The sequence below is a fragment of the Lepidochelys kempii genome, chromosome 4, assembly GCF_965140265.1.
Source record: "Lepidochelys kempii isolate rLepKem1 chromosome 4, rLepKem1.hap2, whole genome shotgun sequence".
In the NCBI taxonomy this organism is placed as follows: domain Eukaryota; kingdom Metazoa; phylum Chordata; order Testudines; family Cheloniidae; genus Lepidochelys; species Lepidochelys kempii.
The window spans coordinates 40514249-40532340 of record NC_133259.1 but is presented as its reverse complement, the minus strand read 5'-3'; the positions used below and the strand labels follow the sequence as shown (position 1 = coordinate 40532340).

Here is an 18092-nt window from a genome sequence, read left to right as displayed (position 1 = left end):
AGTGGATGCACGGAAACAAGGAGAAGAACGCAAGAGTGACTAGATGGTTCCTATCTCTGCAACCCTTTCATTTCCGAGTACAGCGTAGGGCCGGAAGCCAACACAGCAACGCAGATGGCTTGTCACAAAAGCATTGTCTCTCGTCCCAAGTAGGCCAACCCCATGGTGTTGAGCGGGCGGGAGGATATGTGATACAGCATGGCCAGAAGGCAGCAGAAGAGAGATCTAGGAGAGATATGTAAGTCCCAGGATGAGGAGAAACCTTATTCCCTGTAGAGGGAAGAAAGGTTTCTATAGATTAATTAAAAGCACCTGAAGCCAATTAGAGCACCTGAAGCCAGTCACCCGATTAAAAACCCCCTGCTTCAATCAGCCAGGGGAAGGAGTTGGAGCAGAGTGCGGTTTGGAGACATGCCGTGGCTGGCTAGAAGAAGACCAAGACCCTAGGTAAAGAGACACCCGGCTTGTGCAGAGAGAGGGCAGGAAGCCCCACACGCTGAAGAGAAGGAGAGGGAAGTAGCCCAGGGGAAGGAAGCACTAGTTCAAGTGGTTTGCCACTATCCCTAGGGCCCCCGGGCTGGGACCCAGAGTAGACGGTGGGCCCGGGTCCCTCCCTCTCCACTACCCTTCTCTAGGTTACTAGTGGGACAGTAGATACCCTAGTTTAGGGGCAGGAAACTGCATCCTGAACCCCCACACAAGAAAAGGAAGCGTGGGACCCATCATAATCATGCCAGCAATTTGCCACACTATCTAGAGAACCTATGCCAGTATAGGTATGCTGGCAGAGTCCCTTGAGTAGATACAGTTTATGCCAACAGAAAGGAGTTTTTCCGCAGGTGTAGTAACACTACCTCCCTGAACAATGTTACCTATGCTGACAGAAACCCTTTTCTGTCAGCATAGCTGCATTTACTCTGGAGGCTTTGTCGATACTAATGTCACTAGGGGTGGGTGTTTTTCCCCCCCACACTCCTGACCAACATAGCTGTGCTGGTATAAGTTTAAAGTGTAGACTAGGCCTTATTGGCAACACTTGGGACTAGAATTGTCATAATAAAAGTTCCTCCCAGTAAGTGGATTGGATTTGTATGAATAAGGAGATGGTAACGTGCAACAAGTACCACACAGGCTACTAATGAGAAGAAATTGTTTTAAAAAATTTAAACCATATCAAGTCTAATTGCAGAAGCTTAAGTTATAAGAGGAAGTAGGTACATTTGAAAAAAAATATACTACTTCTACCGAAATAAGGAAGTAAATTACACCAACTGAAAACTGCTATCCTTCTTTAGCAGGAAAAACTTCTGAACTCCCTTCGATTTAGTGCAAGATGGTATGAAAAGATTGTTAGCATTATTGCTCAGCTACACAGGATTTTTTCACTTTACACATTAAGGACAATAGATACTTCAAAATCATTTAATCAAGGCCCAGTCCAGCAAAGCACTTCAACTGGACTTTAATGGACTTACTCCCCTGCTTAAATTCAGGCATATGTTCAAGTGTTTTGCAGGACTGAGGCCTTATACTGTAATGCAATAGCCCTGAGACAAATAAAAAATTAATTAATAGAACCCAATCAGAGATTTGCAATGGACAAGACCTGTTACTAAATAGCAGGTAGTCCAGATCCCTGCCATTGAAGGGAACTGAAGGATATGGAGTTGGTCTGTAGAATCTTTGTTACTGGTAATGATGTGAGAAAGGAAGGAACCACCACCTTGCCTTCAGATGCCAGCTTGAATATGCTGGACTGGCAGTGATGAAGGACCTCCTTTTACTTGAAAAGGGTACACATATGATGTGGAATTATAGAAAGACAATAAACCTGGGATCTCAACAAATCCATTTCTAAAGTCACTTATCAGAACAGAAATGAACACGGAGTATTTTTGTAAAAGTATTCCTTACCTCCCTCTTTCAACTGCCAAGGCATCTATTTCATCAAAGAAAAGAACGGAAGGCGACACAGCTCTGGCTTTCCTGAAGATCTAAAGAAACAATAATAAAATAGTTTACTGGGGTGGAGGGGGGAATTTCTGGACAAAACTCATGCATTCAAACACCTTGTTCGAACTCCAAAAGGCAAAGGGCAAAGAATAACATCTTGTGGCCCTTTTTTTAAAATTGGGCTTACTTTGGAGCTAAGTTACATCATACTATATAATGTAGCTTCAATAGCAACTTTCACTGTAAGCCTGATTTTGACATACCCCACTAACTTTCTAAAAGCAAAAAGCAAACAAAAACACAAAAAACTTCATTTTGCCTCAGAATCTCTGGTCAAAGAGAGGGTGGGTTTTTTTGTTTGGTTAGGGGTTTTTTTTGAAAGCTTAAGGTTAACCAGACAATGTATTATTAACATGGAAAGTTTGAAAAACAAGCACACATCCAGCACAACATGCAATGGGCCCTGACTTGCAACTCGCATCTTCTTACCTCTCTCACAGCTTGTTCAGATTCACCAACGTATTTATTCATCAATTCAGGTCCCTGCACAAACAGAAGAAAGCAGTTTTTAAAAATTATCATTCTAACTTCATTTACTGGTATGTCACTATCAATATCTTCTCACACAGCATTTTGTGCGTAAAACACTAAATCACTACTTGCAAAAGTTTTATTCCTTTGGCTGTAGTGTCTCCTCCGTACACTAAGTTTCCCTCCATTGGTCCCATTACTGGGTACACAGATGACTGTGTGTGTGTAGGTCAGGTGTATTCTCATTTAGAAGCTGCGTGAAGATTTGACCTTAGCATCATAATTCCTACATTTCAGTTTTATGAGGAATTGAAGCATTTAAAAAAAAATTAAAGTACAGTTTACTGATCACGAAGGGTACTTGATTGACAGCATTGCAGGGGCCTCAACGGAGCAGAAAAGCACTTACGTGTGTGCTCAATATCTATCTCTATTCAACAAAACTCCTAAGCATGGGATTAACTTTAAATGCCTGCTTAAGTGGTTTGCTGAACCAGAACAGGAAGACAAAATAGTCACCTATTGCCCCACCCACACACCTGAAATATAATCTGGAGGTACTATATCATACATTATGCTGAGAAAAGTTTCAGAGTAGCAGCCGTGTTAGTCTGTAACCGCAAAAAGAAAAGGAGGACTTGTGGCACCTTCGAGACTAAAAAATTTAAAATCCACCCCATACGGCTAAATCTGTTAGTCTCTAAGGTGCCACAAGTACTCCTTTTCTTTATGCTGAGAAAGTAGTTCAGAATCCAGGCCCATTCATTCTTTTACCTCTTTGCTAAAACTGCCAAATGTGGTAGTGCTTTTTGTAATGTGGAGTCCTGGCTCCTAGGGATTGAACCGCGACTGCAAATGCAACATTTGTATTTTAAACAAATACTTACAATTATGAAAACAAACCAGCCAGGAAGAACTCTCAATGCCTCTGTGTCTTGCTATTTACTGTAAACCAGATTGTTAAAAATAACACTTCTTAATGGGACTAAGCATTTCATGGGATTGATAATAAGTCATTGATTTAAATCTGGTCTATGTCAACAACGACTTACAGTCACGACCATCTGATGGCTGCTTGCTGCCCTGCGTGAAATGAGCTGATGGCTGCAGTCCCGTTTCTAGTGAACAGGTGTTCTCTTCGCAATTCCGCCAGTACAAATAGCATTTTCCCCAACTCTCCACAGAGAAGCCAATGGGTATGGAAACTGAACTACCTTCTCATGCCCAGATGTTATGAGTCCTTCAGGTTACCCTTGTGGCACGGTGGCCAAGCAGTATGGAACAGCTTGCTTTAAACAACAGTCTTTCTCGCATTAATTTGTACTGAAAGACATGTTTTTATATATTTGCAGTAATGGTGCAGCTGTTACATTCTTTCTCTGAGTGGAACAGTCTGGAATTAATACATACATCAATAGAAGACGGGTTTACTACAATAAAATAGAACACGTGACACTTTTCCAATCTCCTCCTCCACTCTCACTTTCAGGCTTGTGATAGCATCTATAGAACCGAACATACATTGTAGTTGGTACCATTCTAAAAGATCAGTGGGAGTTTCTGCATGTGTATGGAGAGACATACAGATCGCCTTAAAACCGAAGCAATATACTGTTTATGTGACAAATTAAAAACAGAGTTTCTGGTAGTACAATTTCTGAAAATAGCTCATGACACAAAGTAGAAGCTGAGATGAATGCATACTCAGGCCTAATGTGTTATACAGAGAGGTCTAACTGTGTTAACACATCATCTTGGTAGGAGAGTAGCATGTGCCATGCCAGCAGGAAATAGAAACAATGCTTCCCCAATTCAACTCCCTTTAAATGATTGCTGTGATAGGCAAAATTAAAATGTCACCTGGATGCTTTGCAGGATTTCAACCATTTGGGAAATTTGAGATTGCTGAATACCTGCATGAAAAAAATAATTTTCCAGGCATGTAACTGATGAAGAGCTCAGGATTCTTCTATCCCAGAGAAGAAAAAAAGCAACAGAACAAAACCAGGCCTTCCCCTATTCATTGTAAACGCCAAGAAAAAGAAGCATGCAGCAGTCTATGCAGAACAGGCTTGTAGCTCAAGGAGACAATATCCAGCTGCTCTGGGCCTCAGCTATCCATCATGATCATTTGCAGATGCGGAATCTGATAATGAGAGTCCAAGAAGTCCTTAAATAACTAGAAAGGCAGTTCTCTCTTTCTGGCCTGCTTTTTTGTTTAAACCAGGCCGATACACTGAGAAGCCTCATCAGATTCTACCCAGAACCATAGATTTCTTTTTCCATAATTTTTTCCTTGGAGCTGTGAACCCAGTCCACCAAAACACTCATTCACAGAAGTAATCTTCATTCACATCAGCAGTCTCATTGAAGCCAATTGGGCTACTGACATCAGTGGCATTACTGGATTCCATTACAGTATGCATCAAAATTATAGACAATATCAAATTGTCCTAGGATTCCTCTTCCTGTCGCTGACTGTTAACAAAAATTGCTACCTCTGAACTCTGCTGTACAACAGCATTTCATGTGCTTGAAGATTATGTTTAAGTATGAAAAAAAGATCAAGATAAACACAAAGCAATAAATTTCTTCCACAGAGGAAGAAATGTTTTGAATTAGTGCTTGTTTAGTATACTTTAACATTAAATTTTTTTCCATTTTTCTATTTATCAAAAAATAACACAAGTTGACAGAGAAAATCAAAGGAGGGAACTCTCTGCATTAAATGTCTATGCATCCTTTGCAGAGTATTTTCATACAAGCTGGTCAAAAAGCTCATGTAACTCATCTTTTAACAATGGCACCAAAATTACAATTCATGAGCAGAGTTTTTGTTACAAGTAACATGGAACTCTGCTACTATACATGGTGACGGGGAATCCAGAATAGCAGTAAGAATACACAAAAAAGAAGAGGTGCTGGCATAAACTTCATCTTATCCACACTCTGAAGTCATACTCCTAAATCCACACCACAAAGACTGGAACTTAAAGAAGCTGGGCATACAAACTGGACTTGGGTTAGCTCTAACATGCAAGCCATAGCTTTGCTCCTCACCCTTTGTAAATGCAAGTGAAGGAGTATTGAGTCTTTTGTCGGCTAAGATTGTTAACACCTCGTTGTTGGAGGGAATCAGTTTCCCCGCCAAAAAGTAGTCATTAGACCATTAGCAAAAAAGCCACCTGTTGACAGTTTTCACCCTTTTCTTGAAAGATGGTTAAGACGACTATGGGCATGGCTACACTTGCAGATGTAGAGTGCCAGAAGTTAAACCAGCCCTCGGAGACAGCAGCAGGGAAAACGCTGCAGTGGGTTTACACGGTCACCTGCAAGCGAAGTGGCGTGGCCACATTAGCAGCTCTTGCAATGCCATAGAGAGCAGTGCATTGTGGTAGTTATCCCAGTGTGCAAGTGGCTGCAGCGTGCTTTTCAAATGGCGGGGTGGGGGAGCGGGATGGAGTGTGACAGGGAGTGTGTTGTGTGTTTGTGGGGGGAGAGACCGTGTGTTTTGGGGGGGAAGAGAGTGTGTCAGCATGCAGTCTTGTAAGTTTAGACAGCAGCAGGGCAAAACCCTGACATCAGCCCCCCGCCCCCTCACACAATGCCTCAGCAGCATTCCACAGTAATGGTTTGCTTTGTCCCAGAGCAGATAAACATGCCGGATGTCAGAAACGGAGCTTTGAAAGATGATATCTGCATGCCTGCAGCCGAATTCAAAACCATGATGAGAATGGCCACTTGACTTCAAGGGATTATGGGACATTTCCAGAGGCCAATCACAGCACAGTAATGCAATACATCATCCACACTGACACCCGGGCATTTCAGCCAGGACACAGCAAGCTCTATGCTTCTCGTGGAGGTGGATTACCAGGGCGCTCCAGCTGCAGGGTCCAGGCACTCTAAGCGCCTTGCCAGTGTGGACACCTTAGGAGTTAGGGCTCCCAGGATTGATTTAATGCGCTCTAACTTGCAAGTGTAGCCAAGGCCTATATTGCAACAACTCTGCTGTCACTTAAGGCTCTTGCATGTCTTCTATTCATTTCAGCTTTGCTTTAGACTTGGCTGATACAGATTGCACAAATCTCATTGATTGATGGTCTCCTGACCATGGTCCTATGCCAGGCAGTGTCCATGACATTTCTTTTAATAGGCATCAGCCTTTGACCACTGACCACAAGGTTTTGTTAACAACTGTTAAAGTTTAGTGACTTACTCTATAAATAGTTATGTTCTGTTCTATGAAGGATGTTCTTCCACATCATACTAGGTGAAGAAACAGAACATACTCCTTCTGACCAGTCTCCTGACAAATTTCAACATAAGCAAAGGATTTGGAGGAAGCAGTTTTCAGAGAACAAGAAGGAGAGATATTAGAGCTATTCCAATGAGCAGAACACTTTGAGGGTGCTATCCAGCCTCAGAGCATGAATCCAGCCAATTCTGGGACACTGTTCACTGCTCAAATATCCATGAAGTGGTGTTTATTCAGCCTCAGGATAGACAACAGTTTCCATGCAGGCTCTGTTTGATTACTATTCTGTTCTCATCAACCAAAAACCCTACGATCATTTTCATTAAAAAAAAATGAAACATTCTTGCATTTGGAACATGATCAGGATTAGATCTTGGAAGATTAAAGTCACAAAGGATAAAACCACTTCATGCACGTTAAAACAGGAGATAAGCTTGTATACACACTGTTATGATGTGGGTGCTTTAAAGAGTTTTTAAAGGCAAGAACATCATCTGGAATAGGGAATCCTTGAAACAAAGACCAGTAGTATTTAAAAAAAAAAAAAGCAGCATTTTATGGTCTGTTTGAGGATTTTACCCCCTAAAGGTGTTGGGGTAATTATCTTGACATTAATATGAAATTTACTAGTAATAAATGTCTCCTTAGCACATCTAACTTTATTATTTTGATAGTCAAGAAAATGAAAAACTTGCCGCGCCAGATGGACACTGTTCCAAATTCTCCCACACACAACTCTGTCCATCTTGACCTAAAATACAGTTATATCTTTATATTGTAGTTCTGGGAACAATCACACAAACTGCCACACTGAATAGTGTTAAACTACGGAGTGTGGTTTATATGTGTAGCACAATGGAACCACTGAGTTCATTTACACTAGACCCCTATGCAGGAACCTAACTGAGGTCCCTAGAATAGTATTTCTGAAATTGTGAGGCTTGGCCTTCCTGGAGAAGGCTTCACGTCTTCAGGGAAAAAGATAGTATTAAAGCAGAATACAAACAAGAATAACTTGTTTAGGATTGTTTTCTGGGAAAAAACAGCCGAAGCAGCATCCCAAATCCCAAATCTTTAATTTTAAAAATTGCTAGGAATTACGAAAAGTACAACAAAAAATTATAAAATCCTAACTATGGGCAAAAGTATGAACAGGTTTTGTTTTTTTGATTTTTTAATTTTTAGAAAATATGTCACTAAACATGAGAGGTCAGCAGAAGCTCCGACTTGGACCATGCAGCAGTGAGAAGGAACTGGAGATGCTGTCGGTCCACCCTGCTCTTGATTGCCTCAGGTGAAACCACGATGGGAACCATTACTCAAAGAAAAAATACTTCACTTCAAATCTCTCCTCTCTGCAATACAAGTCACTTAGGCCTGGTCTACACACACAGACTTTGTACCAGTATAACTATTTTAGTAAGGGGTGTGATTTTTTTATCCAACTAGTGCAACTTCTAGCTTGGATACAGTTATACCAATATACATGCGTCTTATAACAATACATCTTATTCCCCATCCAGTACAGGAATAGGCTATACTAGTATAAGCACCTTTACACCAGTATAACTGCATCCACACTAGAGAGCATTGTACTACTTTAACTATACTAGTATAGCTGAAGCAATACAACTTTTGTTTATAAATGAGGCATGAATCTGAAAAAGAGGGATAAGGATACTGTGGAGTCGCATCTTATGCCGGGGTTAGGTTGTAAAGTCAGCACGTAAGGCGAAAATCATGTACAGTCAAAATTACCCTTGAAAATCCCTTATATCGCCCATGAAGTATAGTATACTGTACACGGTTGTGTGTATACAACCATGTACAGTAATATGTATAAATGTATAATGTGTATAGTATGTAATGAAGAGTACATATGCAAAATATTTTACAGTACTGTATTTTTAATTACAGGGGGTCGTCAGGGCTTGATGTTGATTCAGGAGACGGAGGTGATGGAGAGCGAGTCGTAGACAATGATTTGCTCTGGTTCAGCTCGAGAAGTTGATTGCGGAGGCTCATCTGCTGGTGGTTGTTTTTCCTTTAAAAACATGGTGATCGGCAACTGTTGCTGTTATCTCTTGAGCTGCTCAAACATTTCTTGATACAGTCTCAAATCATCTGTAATACCACGTGTGATTTTGGAGGCTTCATTCCATAGAGGGATCGTATTCCGAAATTAAATCATGCAAGTGTTTCGCTGCTTGGAACACTTCAGCAAATTTATGAAGATTCCAACTTACTGGCTCTTCCTGTTAGTCATCATCATCATCTTAGTCTTCTGTAGACTATTTTATCAGTTCCGCTAACTCTTTGTTGGTCAATGTTTCTCTATGGCTCTCAATTAATTCTTCAATTTCTCCCTCAAGGATGTCAATGATGCTATCACCACCCACTTGCCTGGCCACCTGAACAATGCGTTTCACTTCTTTGTCAATGGTCGGGAAACCCTTAAAATCACTCACACATTCTTTCCATGGGTTTCGCCAACATGCATTGACTGTTTCAGGCTTGATTGTATCACTTATATTAAACAGGCAATGGATGCAATCAGCAATGTTGAAGGACTTCCAACACTCCATCACATTAAGATTGGGATCAGCATCCATATCGCTACGTATCCGTGAGAACGTAAGCCTCGTGTACGTGGCCTTGAAACAGCGAATCATGCCTTGGTCGAGAGGTTGGAGGTGGTATTGGCAGGGAGAAAGACTACTTCAATGTCATTATGTGCAAACTGGAGTGCCACAGAGCAGCCAGGAGCATTGTCTACGATCAGCAACACTTTAAAGTCAAGTCCTTTCTCTTCGAGGTACCGCTTGACTTCCAGAATGAAACATTTGTGGAACCAATCCAGAAATAATACTGCCATCACCCAAGCCTTTTTATTTGATTGCCAGAACACAGGCAGGAGATCTTTGTTCTTGCCTTTTAGGGCACGGGGATTTGCAGCCCTGTAGAGCAAGCCCGGCTTTATTAAATGCCCAGCCGCATTGCCACAAAACAAACACAGTCACTCGGTCTTCAGCTGCTTTGAAGCCAGGGGCTTGTCTTTCTGATTTCGAAATGTAAGTGTGGTTGGGCATTTTTTTTTTCCAGCAGAGCCTAGTCTCGTCAGCATTAAAAACTTCTTCTGGAAGATAGCCCTTTTCTTCTATGATTTTCTTTAATTGTTCGGGGTAGGCTTTTGCTGCCTCTTCATTGGCAGATGCAGCTTGACCGGTAGTCTACATGTTTTTGAGGTTGAAGCAGTTCCTAAAACTGGTAAACCAACCTTGGCTGGCTTTGAATTCCTTCTCATCAGGAGGCTATCCCTCTTCAGTGGGAGGTTTCAACAGCGCGTAGAGGCCAAGAGCCTTTTCTTGCAACGTGTTGCCATCGATAGGCACACGTTTACGGTTCATGTCTTCCAGCCATAAGTTTAATGCCTTTTCAGTCTTCACTGAAGTCTTACATGCACCTGGCTCGTCACCTTAGCAGTTATTGGAGCACTTGATGCCACGGCTTGACGAATTTTTCTCTCTCAAATCTTGATGGAACGGATACTAGATTAGTTGCAGCCATATTTACGTGCCATGTTGGAGATTGACATACCTCTCTCAATAAGTCCAGCACAGCCAGTTTTTCCTCCAGCGTTGGAACAGATCGCAGTTTCTTCGGTTGAGCACCAGATGAAGTAGTTGGCTTGCGTTTAGGGGCCATGTTGTACGAAAAATACGTATCTTTAAACACTAGAATCACATTCAGCACGGCGAGATACTCACACTATGAGAGGCACGCGGGAACTGAGACCGACTGAGGGAACAGCAGATTCACGTCTCCCGTCTCACGCTCACTCCAGGGCATACGCTCATTGAGTGGAAGGGTGGGCCGAATCACCTGCACTATTTACAGGTATCTTGTTATTTTTCTTTTTTTTTGCCGAGCGTGTATAGTTGAATTCACGTAAGTTAAATGTGTGTATGATGCGACTCACCTGTACCTACCCACCTTTATTCAATGCTTTGAAATCTACCAATAAGTGCTAAGTAGTTATTAATTTTAAAATCCCATATTGTATACTCTCTAGAGTGGTTAAGTGTCTGTAAGAATGAGTTTGATAGCTGACTGCAAAAGGGTATGGAAGCAAAGATAAAAAATTAATTTTCAGTCATTTTCCATTAGATTGATGTTACATATTCACAGTTTCGGGGTGAGAAGAGTGTGCTGTGATAATTGGGCCTACAAATTTACCCTAATTGTCAGCTCAACTGTAAAAAGTGAGTGAAAGCTCATAAAATGTCACAATAACCCAGGGGTGGGCAAACTTTTTGGCCCGAGGGCCACATTGGGGTTGCAAAACTGTATGGAGGGCTGGGTAGGGAAGGCTGTGCCTCCCCAAATAGCCTGGCCCCCACCCCCTCCCACTTGCCGCCCCCTGACTGCCCCCCTCACAGCCTCCCACCCATCCAACCACCCCTGCTCCTTGTCCTTTGACCACCCCATTCCGGGACTCCCTGCCCTTTGACAGCCCCCCCGAGACTCCCACCCCCTATCCAACTCCTCCGCCCCCTGACTGCCCCGACTCCTATCCACACCCCTGCCCCCTGACAGGCCCCCCAGGACTCCCACACCTATCCAACCCCCCTGTTCCCCATCCCCTGACTGCCCCCCCGCAGAACCTCTGCCCCATCCAACCGCCCCCTGGGACTACCACACCTATCCAACCGCTCCCTGCTTTCTGCCCCCTGACTGCCCGCCAGCCCTGGCTCCCTTACCATGCCGCTCAGAGCAGCAGCATGTCTGGAGCCACGCCGCCCGGCCAGAGTGCATTGAGTTGTTTTTCAGTGCAGTTATGTAACAAACAAACAAAAAATAAATAAATTAAAAAAAATCTACATTTGTAAGTTGCACTTTCATGATAAAGAGATTGCACTACAGTACTTGTATGAGGTGAACTGAAAAATACTATCCCGCCACCCAGATCACTGCCCATATGGCAGCATAGCTGCAGGGGAGGGTGGCCAGTGGGGGAGGGGCTGGGGGCTAGCTGCCCCAGCGGGGAGCTCAAGGGCCGGCAGGACGGCCCACCTCTGCAATAACCTATAATAAAAATAAATGCTGATGGGAAAAAATTGCAGAAGGGAGACAAAGAAAGAATTAATCCAAACAAAAAAAGCCTACTGAAGCGGCCGTAATGTGTTAATTAACGTCATGCCTGATAAACAAGAGCTTTGTGAGACAGAAAATTAAATCAACCAAAATTGGTGTGTCAGAAATTTGGCCTAACGTGGACAAAATAGTGAGGGAATAGGCTATTCTGCCCAGCACTCCCTTTTGGGGTTCTTAATGAAAGAGACATTGGTGCAAAACACAGACCAAAAGATGGAGGCTACTGCTACACTGGCTGACTAAAAAAAGGGGAAGGAGCAAGCTTCACCATCATGGCTGCCATCCCCACTGTCTCCTGGGACCCTGGACCTGCTTCATCCTAATCCTGAGAGATGTCCTGACCAGACGAAGCCAGAGAGAGAGAGAGGGAACAGAGATACCTTCACCAGCTCTGGAAGAACCCCCAACATCACCTGGAAGTGAGCATTCCTCCAGCCCCCACCCTCCTGCGAAGTCTCCTTTTCCTTCCCCATCTTGTTTCTTCTCTTTCTTGTCCCTCTCCTTTTTCTTCCTGTGAAATACAAGCCTGGCTTAGCCAGCTAAGATTGTAATTTTGCAACAAGTCTGTAAACCTGTGCCCAGAAAGAGGCAACTAAAAGCAATGCCCTAAACAGCCTGATTCTGGTATAAATTTGCCAGGTCTTGGATTGGCTGGTAAGACCGTGTGCTGTGCCTGTTTCTCTCCAGCAGTGAGATTGCAAGTGAAAGTGAACACCAGAGACAGAAGCCTTGTTTTCTATCTTTGCGGTTCTTTTCTCTTCCCTTTTGTGTGCATTTGCCTTTTGTCTGCTAGGAAACAGCATCGGACTTTTACAACAGCAACGACAGCTCCAGCCCAGCCCATCTTAATTGACTTCTTCTCTTTTCCCTAAAAAGGACAGTTCTTACGATCTTTGATACCATCGAAAAGACTGTCAAACAAGGGTTTTTTTCCTTCTAAACACTCTCTCCAGCTAAAGGGAAATGGAACACAGGATGCTGTTAAAATGAAAGCCTTATTTAATACTTAACATTTCAAATTTTAACTGTTTTTTCTTCTTTTCTGTATCTTTAATAAAAGGTTAAAATAATTTTTAATGGTTGCATTTGCCGTGGCATTAAGCAGGCTGAGATCTCTGTATACCAAACCTCAGACCTTGTTTACAACTGTTCAGTGTTGGAAAGTGACTGGGTATGTTAACACCATTAGTCCCATATATTCCATCTAAATTAATACAACAGGAGGCATGTTTTACTTTTATTTCTGCTATTTAATTTTAAATAAAGAGTATATTATATTTCCTCCATCTCTGAGTTCAAATGAGTTAATTAAAATGTTTCAAATTGCTACTACTTTGGAAAACCTTAAATAAAGATTTGATAATTTTCAGACAGAGGTTGTATGTTAGTTTCAATATTTGTTAATTAAGGCAGATTTGCAATCTTGGGGGATTTATTACTATTTTTAATGAATGGGTCTGCGACACAGTTTTCCATAAGACCTTGATGCAATTTTTTTCTTTTAAATACCCTTTGCTCAGCTAGTCATGGCTGCTGAACCTTCTTATTTCACACTTCTGCTCAGAAAGGCAACTAATGAAGGACCTGCTGAAAATCCTGTCCGAAGGATAACCAATCTTCTTCCAGAACTTCAATGACAGTTCTTCATAAAGCAAGGCAGTCAGCCTTTCCAAACATCATTAATCTGTTTTAACTGCTACAGCCAAGAGCAAAGGAGAAAGTCAGAGGAAATTTCAGTTGGAAAATATTTTGACGTAACTGACCAGATGACAAACTAAACTTAAGCATATGTCAAACGCAGAGAGAGGCACAAAGGCATCTGCAGGGGGATACAGGAAGTCAGCACAAGCCAAGATGAAGTCAGAGCTCTGAGTACAGTGTATATTTTTGTAACCACTGGATGATTGGAAAAAAGAGCTAGAGCTTAAAGGATTTTTTTTTTTTTTTAAAAAGGGGAGTCAGGACCATTTTATACCAGAATTGTTAACTCTAGCTGGATCAGTTAACTAAATACAAATAATATCTAAGAGGTATATTCTGCACTATCTGCATTGCTAATTTGCTCACTACTAATGCGCACACACTTTTTGCTATCAACTTGTAAAATACTGCTGTTATAACTAGTTCTATTTACAACACTCAGTGTCTCTCACTTTCGAGCTGGATTGTAACTTGGTTACTTTTTTAATGACCTGAGTTTTCTGGAAATGTAGGCATTATTTTGTCATTACTGACTTATAAAAATATTAGGGCTGATGATTAATCGCAGTTAACTCACACGATTAATTCAAAAAAATTAAGCACGATTAAAAACATTCATCGCAGTTTTAATCGCACTGTTAAACAATAGAATACCAACTGAAATTTATTAAATTTTTGGATGCTTTTCTACATTTTCAAATATGATGATTTCAATTACAAAACAGAATACAAAGTGTACACTACTCGCTTTATATTTATTACAAATATTTGCACTATAAAAATGACAAACAAAAGAAATAGTATTTTTCAGTTCACCTCATACAAGTACTGTAGTGCAATCTCTTTATCATGAAAGTGCAACTTACAAATGTAGATATTTTTTTTTGTTACATAACTGCACTCAAACAAATTAATGCAAAACTTTAGAGCCTACAAGTCCATGCAGTCCTACTTCTTGTTCAACCAATCGCTAAGACAAACAAGTTTGTTTACATTTAGGGGAGATAATGCTGCCCGCTTTTTATTTACAATGTCACCAGAAAGTGAGCACAGGTGTTCGCATGGGACTTTTGTAGCCAGCATCGCAAGGTATTTACATGCCAGATATGCTAAACATTCATATGCCCTACAGGCTTCCAGAGGACATGCTTCCATGCTCATGATGCTCATTAGAAAAATAAAGTGTTAATTAAATTTGTGACTGAACAAACTTGTTCAGCCAATTGCTCAGACAAACAAGAAATAGGACTGAGTGGACTTGTAGGCTCTAAAGGTTTACATTGTTTTATTTTTGAATGTCTTCACTGAAAAGTACATACAGAGGACTAGCTACCATCAGATTGAATGGATGGGTACTCACAGGAACAGATGCAACTCAAAGGCCTCAGCCTCAGAGAGATGAAAGGGCACAGAATTATATTTACAATCTGATCAAAAGAATGGGCAGAGAAGGAAGCTGTGTAGGAGATGAGAGCACAATAGGGTGAGGCAATGAGATGGTCATCAGAAGATTACAGTACCAACACTGCCTACATGGGCTACTGTAAGTAGGTCTATTTTTCAAAAAACATGGTTTTTAAAGTTCAATTCTCTCTTCTTGCATTTTGTCTGGTTTCATCAGCATTTTTGTTATGACTGTAAACTTTGCCTGTCTTGGAACCACATTGCTACTTCTTTATGTTAACATACCTTGGCGTTCAGGAAAGTTATCAAAGATTTCCTTTCATACATTTTCCATACTTCTCACATGAATCAATTACCACAGTATTAAATACCATTTTTAATTATTAATTAATTAGTACCATAGTATTAAATGGCAAAATCCTTCTGAAGTATCCTAGGGCTGTGAAAACATCCCACTTATGCAAGAAAACTGTAGGTACAATTTATTTTGCAAACCTTTTAAATATGATGAAGTAACGACAGTGCTAAGACTCCTATAGAGATGTGGTAATGGAGGCAAAGAGTCCTGTAATCAAACATCTTCAACAAGTTTGTGTAACCATACCATTCAAGAACGTCTGAGGGGGATGGGAAGAGATAGTAAGAGAGGAGGTAGCAATGTGTTCATTTAAACGGGGTACCGTTCCTGTAAAAATAGGTACACTTTATCCAATAAGCTTAGCAGTTCATTTGTAATGTTCTGAGAAGAGACCTTAACTGTGTATGAATTTTAAAACTTTAAAAAAAAATAATAATAATTTAGGATTATTCACTAAATAAGAAACGGCATTTGATCTCTACTATAATATATCTAACCGTCCATTAAACATTTCAGTTTTTTACTTTGATTTATTTTTTTCCACCTGATTCAAAACTTAGTCTTTTTAAAGTGAGATGTTGCAGACTATTGAGACTCAGATAAATAAATAAACCTCTGACAATAAGGCAAAAAACGTACTTGATATTTATATACACAAAAGATGATCAGGAACAATGAGGGACAGCAAACTGTAATAAAGGAATGAGAAATTTCTTTCCTGATTTTTTCTGTTAGCAGCTTCTCTCTGAATTCATTACTCCTGGGCCAGTGCCCCCCACCTCTGGAATTCGGAGGTGGTCCAACATTGTTGCTGGAGGCTCCAGGACTAGGCTCCACCTTTCAGCTCAGACCAGAGGTGTAGAACGTTATCAACATTAAGACAACTTGATATATTGTATTAAATTAACCGTAAGACAATATATGTTTAAGTCTCCCTTTAGAGAAAAATCTTTCATTTATATTTTGGTATCTCACCAGACTACCATGGTGGGTTGAAATCAGAGAGAAGCTGCTAACAGGAAAAAAACGTTCAGGTAAGAAATTTCTTATTCTGCTGCACAGCTTCTCTCTTATTCATTACTCATAGGAAGTAGCGAGCAGTGAATCCCAGAAATAGGGAGGGAAAGGATAAGAAGAGTTTAATTTTATAGTAGAACAACAGGCAGGAATGGACGCTCCCCCCATATAAATCAAGAGCTTTATAAACTAAAGAGTAATGTGTGAACCAACACAGGAACACCTTCGTACCAAAGGATCCCTTTGCAGAGGAATAGAAACTAACTTAGCTAACCTTTGTCAGCTGAGGCTCGTACACTTTCCCCCCCAGTGCCTCTAGGGATTTCTGTGAATAGTTTCCCAGAAGCCTACCATGCCAACTGGTGCAGGATTTTTACATCTTGCCCACAGCAAGCTTGAGGCCTGAAAGCCTTGGCATTTTGGATAGAATGAAATGAACAGGATACAGCCCAGTCTGAATGAAGGAGTTTTTGCTTCAAGAGCTCTGGGGTTTTCTGCAGGCACAATGTGGGATCCTTGGCTATCTAGCATGTCCAAAATGCCATCTCCTGGGTTGTTGCAGGACTAGGAGGAAGACCCCAACTCTCCTTCTCCCTCTTTCCTGTATGCCTTGTGTAAACTGTCTCGAAAGGTAGCAGACTCTTCTACCCAGAACATTATTTCCATTTCCAAGGAGAAGCTTTGACCTCTGGTTATTCCCTGGTTTTGGAAGGGATATAACACTTATGGCCTCAATCATAAGCCAACCTTAGGAAGGGACGACTTCTGTGAGTATCATAATTGCCCACTACTATGGTTTCTTGCACCTTCTACTGGTGCAACTGGTACTGGTCACTGTCAGAAACAAGATACTGGAGTAGATGGACAACTGGAATTATCCCCTTTGTCCATGACTGCAGATTTCCCCCTCTCCCCCCCATTTTTTTTCTCCTTTCTTCCAGCCACACCCTGATAGAGAAGTTGAAATGAACTAACAGGATGCGTACTATGAAATTTTGGAAATGTGTCTCCCAAGCATGCTTGCTTCTATAGTGAGTACACAAGAGTCGAGAGTGAAAGTTAGGTTGGCTTTCAGCATATTGTTTGAACTTACCTGCCCACAAAGGGGCACTGGATGTTATCTGAGAACACAACCTAATTTAGCATCGCATCGAGTACATGTTTCTATGTCCTCAGAAGGAACTTCCGCAGGTACATTTTGAGAAACCCACTCAGAGAAGGAAGTCAATGCACAGCACTAGCAATCCTAGCCATCTGAAATAATTGGCTACTGATGACCCCTCAGGGAATGACTGATACAGTGAAGTTTTGAATCTTTGCAAATACTTACCATTTTGGTACAATTACAGCCAGATACGTGTCTGTTTTGACCTTTGGTTGAGCAATTATCTCCATTGGGATCAAAAGCTCCTCTTGATTTCCAAGAACTGGTGGCTATGAATCCTTTTCAGCAATTGTTCATTTCTGAATGGGTCTGTGTCTCTGGACAGGGTACTGATTGGCATGTTGTCTATTCATGGGTAAAAGTGCACAATGTGAACTCTGTGTCTTGCTATGACTGCCACCAGCCTCTTAAGAGAGTGCAGAGGGCAGATCAGAAGGAAGAGTCTTGTACAGGAATAGTGAGCTTGGGTATGTAAACACTCTTTGCCTTTGTTACAAGGAAGATTTTGTTGATCTGGAAGAAAATGTATCTAGATTTCCTTGGAAGCTTCT

The 18092-nt window shown here is 41.3% G+C and overlaps 1 protein-coding gene across 4 annotated transcripts in view; it reads right to left on the bottom strand.

Moving 5' to 3' along the window:
• Positions 1–18092, bottom strand: part of AFG2A (AFG2 AAA ATPase homolog A) — a 312752-nt gene that overhangs the window by 233389 nt on the left and 61271 nt on the right. For all 4 annotated transcript variants that reach the window (XR_012158550.1, XM_073341065.1, XM_073341067.1 and 1 more), the window contains 2 exons: positions 2443–2496; positions 1915–1994 (listed from right to left, as the gene is read on the bottom strand). Coding sequence is in view for 3 of the 4 variants with exons in the window: in XM_073341065.1 (XP_073197166.1) it covers positions 1915–1994; positions 2443–2496 (134 nt within the window). In the remaining variant the exon portion in view is untranslated. The remainder of the gene's footprint in view (positions 1–1914; positions 1995–2442; positions 2497–18092) is intronic.